Here is a 5093-nt window from a genome sequence, read left to right on the forward strand (position 1 = left end):
ATATTATTATTATTTTAAACTTTCTTACTTCTTAGAAACAGGTGAGAGATCCAGTTCCGTATCTCAGTTCAGTTGAGGTGAAGCCTAGCACACAGCTACCCACTACAGCTACCTACGTCAGCACCCAGCTGTCAGTCGCATGCAAAATTATACATTTTTTTTAGCCATGATAACATTTAAATTGGTGAGTTAACCCCTTAGCAGTCCTACAAATTTACAATTAGTCCCCTAAACCATCCAATGTACCGTGGGCGGTACGTCCGACTGCTAACAGGTTAAAAACATGTAAAGCTAGGCACTTAGCACTTCTCTTATTTATTTGTTTATCTATTCAAACAGCATGAGGAATTATATCATTTTTCCAGTCTATAACATTAATAGTTAGTAAACCTCATGTTCTGGAACAGCAAACTATGTAAAAATATAACTGATGATAATTAAAGTCACATTAATGCTGCTGTTTTCTTGTTCACAATGTACACTGTAATTCCTCATATAATGGGGTGTAATTTTCTATTTTTATTTAAGGTACGATATTGTTCTGTTAATAAAAAAAATACTTTTTGTACCTTTTTCAATTATATAGCACTCTGGCATTTTACTGGACAATAACATTCAATTAGTCTACAAATAATAATTAACGAGCAATGTCATTTCCATGCTTGGAAATGACACTGGAAATGACTAGTCAGTCGGCTAATTCCTGCTTTATTCTACAACACCAGAGAAGAGGTGAGGGAGTCAGAGAGAGAGCCGGAAAGAAAGAGATAACACTTTCAGGTAGAGCAATTCAGTGTCAAGCACATGTAGCCAAGGAGATTTCCAGACAAGCAGAAATGGAGATCAGACTGAAGGGCCAGACAAATTATTTATGAATCTAACATCTGATTCTTTGACTAATTTACGTAAGCTTTCTGTTATAGGAAGAGTTGTTACATAACACTGTGTATACATTAAGTGCTTGAACAAATACTAGTACACCCCTGTCTCTTCATATTAACTTTCTATAAAGTAGCTGTCTTTGGTCAAGAAATGTTTTATTTGTAGCAGCTTTTTCAAATCTAATCCTCATATGAAAGAAACAATTTATCTGATGACCCAGAGAGTGAACTGATGTGATAAATGGAGCACTCTGGTCTTGTACAACAGTCACTGCCCTCCACAGAAACATCTGGCCCTTTTTCAACCAGTGTAACAGTGTGTTGAACTCCATAATTGCAGTCTGTTCTATGTGTGTGTTGTGTGATCATAAGACCAATGGAAGATTTCACTGCCTTCTCTTGTAGACAGAAGGGGAAGATCTCTCTTGTTTTTACCTTCTTTTAGGCTAGGTTTGTGTTTCTTGACAATAAATTTTCTATTTTTTCATGATCGAAGAAATACTCAGAATATATATATAAAAAACAAAAGTAGCCTGACGGGCTAAACATTTATAAAGACTGTTCACTAAACATTAATCATGAGGTTGTGATAGGAAATTAATATCTTCAAGATACTGCAAGGTGACACACTTACTTTTACTGTGTCCACCTGCTGTTGTGTGGAAAATGGTTTTCATATGTTTGAAAGCACCGCGCCATGACCTTAACTATCTAGTTTTTTGTTACCAGCGCTTCTTTTAAAATGTTTGAACCTTAATGAGGCATCACAAGGTCCTAAGCTCCTTTTCTCTGCTCCTCTGTGTATGCTTCAATTCTTCTCAGTGATGCAGCCTATTTACTAGCTGATCTGAAAACCGTTTGTACTTACACTGGATCAAAGAGCCCCTTAATGCTCCACTTGAGATGACATATTTCAACTCAAGAGTGAAGCAGAGCCTTTAAAGGAAAACATCTAGTACAATGTCAAACAGCACTGAAAAAGTCCAGAAAGTTCCAGTGTGGCAACCAAGACTCAAAATAAAACCCAGACCTTCTATGGGAGGTGTTATTTATAGATACTGATGAGATACTGATGCATTTTTAATTTGTATAAAAATTAGACAATTTCAGTTACGTTCAGCCTATCTTGCATTATCTACCTATCATTTTTATACTTCTAATAGGAATCACTTATTGCATAATTCAGTTCTTTACACTTTTGATTTCCTATGTATAGTTAAAAAAAATAAATCAACTACTTCATTTTTTTAACTGAGTTTGCCAGAGAACAAAATAATAAGGACTAAAGTCCCTGAGTGGAGCACACATTTTTCTGCAGTCTGGTCTAACATTAGTTGTGTGATACCTTGTACAGATATACATTTTGGTGTGCATGAAGACTTCTGAAGTTCCTGATGCTAATGTGGTTTTGTTCGGCATACGAATGGCCACCTGCAATCAGATTTTAGACCCATGGATTTACATCATGTTTCAAGTGTCCCCACTAAGGCGAGTAAAACGTGAAACGAAAATCTAACGCTGCTCATCCGCCATCACCGCTCACCCCCATGGCACCGTATTTTTGCCAATTAGTTGGTCACGTGCCCTAAACATCTCCAAATGACAGATTTGTACTCATCAGTCCACTTCACGCACTGCCGCTTCCAAACCAATACTTATATGCTCAAAGTTTCGTTCCATTCTTTCTCCAGTTAATAGCCATTAAACTTCTCATCATGCTTGTTTTTTGGCCTTGCACGTTCTTTAATTTGGAAAAATTAACACACGTATGTTCTGTCATCAGAAACATGGTAGCTTTTCGTTTTGCAGATTTTCGTTTCATTTAGTTTCTAATATTTTGTTTTCCTTTGGAGTATAGTTGCAGAAATCCTGGAAGTACTGCGAACTGGACAAATGCAATCAAGCAGTTATCTGCAGTTGAGCCTATATGAAATTATTATTCTTAATGTCAGTTTTCTTCTTTGTTTTTGAAAATGAAAATAAGCCAATGTTAACTGGCACTCTGCAAAACATGAGCCCATGGAGTACCAATACCACTGAGAGGCATTTGCCTCACAAAAACGCTTCATCTTGCATGGTCTCTTGCATTGCTTGGATGCAAAAACTCAGGAGAACAGAACTGTGACACAAGCTAAATTTTGAAAAGAAACTATAAGCAACACTAGGCTGGTTTTTAATTCCTGCAGGAGCTTGTTAGCATGTTTTCCCCCTTCTGGAGACAGTTGGGGTAATGCTAATAATGCTGTGCCTCACATGAAATGTGGGTAATTGGGTAATGGGTAATTAGGCTATGTTACAGCAGCCACTGCCTCAGGGACACCATGACAAAATTAGCCTAGCCTTTCTTTTTAAACTAGACATAACTTATAGTGAATGCTTGTGTGGATCTGCAATATTAACCTATTTGATCTCCCTTCTCTCATTCGCTTTTTCCAATCTCTTCCTTTTGCTATTTCTTATTTCCTTTCTTTACCATCTTCTCCCCCGTCAACTGCTTCCTCCTTCATGCTTCTCTTTACTTCTGCTTTTCTCTGTCTGTCCCTATATTATTCCTCCACATCCAGGTCTTTATTGCTCAAACAGTGTTCTCCAGCGATCCTCTCTGGGTCAGGAAACTGCTGCTGTACCTCCGCTTTGCCACCTGCAACCAGATTCTCGACCCATGGGTTTACATCCTGTTCCGGAGGGCAGTCTTTAAGAGAGTCTACCCCCGCTTTGACTGGTCCCGGAGCTCAATCATGACTTTGTACCCATATTTTCAAGAGACTGCACGCAGATTCACACGATCTTCATTAGGGGGCAACCTGGGCTCAGATGAAACAGGAGAAACAACAAAGTCAAATGTCACTTCTCCGTCTACCTTAAAGTCACCTGACTAAGGCTCATGGTACAGTGTGTGTTTGTTTCTCTGATCAGAAATGAGTGATCACAGGGATCAGACATATACTCTCAGCTCCATACATCGCACTGAAGTTAACTATATGCACTGCTATCTAGATATACTGCTGCATTAAGTTAACCGTATTTAATGTACCATTAAATAGGATAAATTATCTTGTTTTGTCTTTGTTTAATGCATGCTTAGACCTGATGTTGTGCTAACCATTTTAGGAGGAAACCCACAGGCAGCCTAGTCCCATGAACCTGAAATATAGAAACTGTAATATTGTAGAAGTGCCTATTGTTAACAAGAAATATCATATTATACTATATTCACATACATTTGCTAATAGTTACTCTGACTGAACATGTCACAAACTCTGAAAACCTATAAAAGATTGAAAAATGTTAAACGATCAGTTTCTTGCATTTAACTTCATTGTTTTTTTACTGAGTGAGATATTCTGTTTCAAGGTTGTCTGTTACATATGGGCTGAAGGATGTTTACAAGACGAAAAAAGATGGATTATTACAAATATCAAAAGTCTTGACCCACCTTTCATTCCTGTATATTTATCTAGAATATGTGCAGTGAAAACAGTGTGTTAGCAATTCCAATGTGTTTGAACGTTAGTATTGGGAAAATGTGAAGAAATGAGGGATCAAAAGATGGTAACTTCATTATAAGTTGAAAATTTTACTGATAACTGGTATGTCGTTCTCATGATCTCCAGAAATCATCTCTTTATTGTCCCTAACAAATACTGGTATGTAGTCACTTAGATATAAATTTGTTTTATTTTGGTATACCATCCATTAAAATGCACAAGTGCTGCTCAACTGAATGGAAGGTGTTAATTAAAAATGATGTATTGTGCCAAAGTATGGTTAAGTGTAAGTGGGAGTAAGTATGAAAATGCATGTGTGAAGATTTATAATTTGAATGAACTCAACCTTTAAAAAGCAGGACTCAGTTCGTGGAGGAAGTACAGTGCATCCTAAACATCTAGATAAACTACAATTAGATAACCTAAACAAGTGCACTGTCTAGAGTTTAAATTTGGAGAACGTTATTGTATTTTATTTTGATTGTTATAAAATCTTCTGCTTCTTTGAGATCTCAAGGCTAAGCTTTAAAGTTGATGTGGACTGAGAATATTTTTTGTGAAGAGAGCAATTTTTACACTGATCATGCACATAAAGTAATGCACGCTGTAATGTCACTCAACTCAACCAGTCTTCCACAACAGTGTTTTTTTCATCCCATAAAAGTTCTCCCATGACAGTGAGGAGTAAATGTTGATTGTTCACGTAAATAAAGGCTCAATAAAA

At 36.9% G+C, this 5093-nt stretch overlaps 1 protein-coding gene across 6 annotated transcripts in view; it reads left to right on the forward strand.

The window, feature by feature from the left end:
* Window positions 1-5093, forward strand: part of tbxa2r (thromboxane A2 receptor) — a 20760-nt gene extending 15667 nt beyond the window's left edge. For 4 of the 6 annotated variants that reach the window (XM_013910147.1, XM_005730302.1, XM_005730303.1 and 1 more), the window contains exon 3: window positions 3446-5093. In XM_013910147.1, coding sequence (XP_013765601.1) covers window positions 3446-3760 — 315 coding nt within the window. In that variant the 3' untranslated portion in view covers window positions 3761-5093. Of the gene's footprint in view, window positions 1-2235 lie in introns of all 6 variants that reach the window. The other 2 variants (XM_013910148.1, XM_013910149.1) reach the window with 2 other exon arrangements.

This window comes from Pundamilia nyererei, unplaced genomic scaffold, assembly GCF_000239375.1.
Source record: "Pundamilia nyererei isolate P.nyererei 1_Seehausen unplaced genomic scaffold, PunNye1.0 scaffold00036, whole genome shotgun sequence".
Classification (NCBI taxonomy): Eukaryota; Metazoa; Chordata; class Actinopteri; order Cichliformes; family Cichlidae; genus Pundamilia; species Pundamilia nyererei.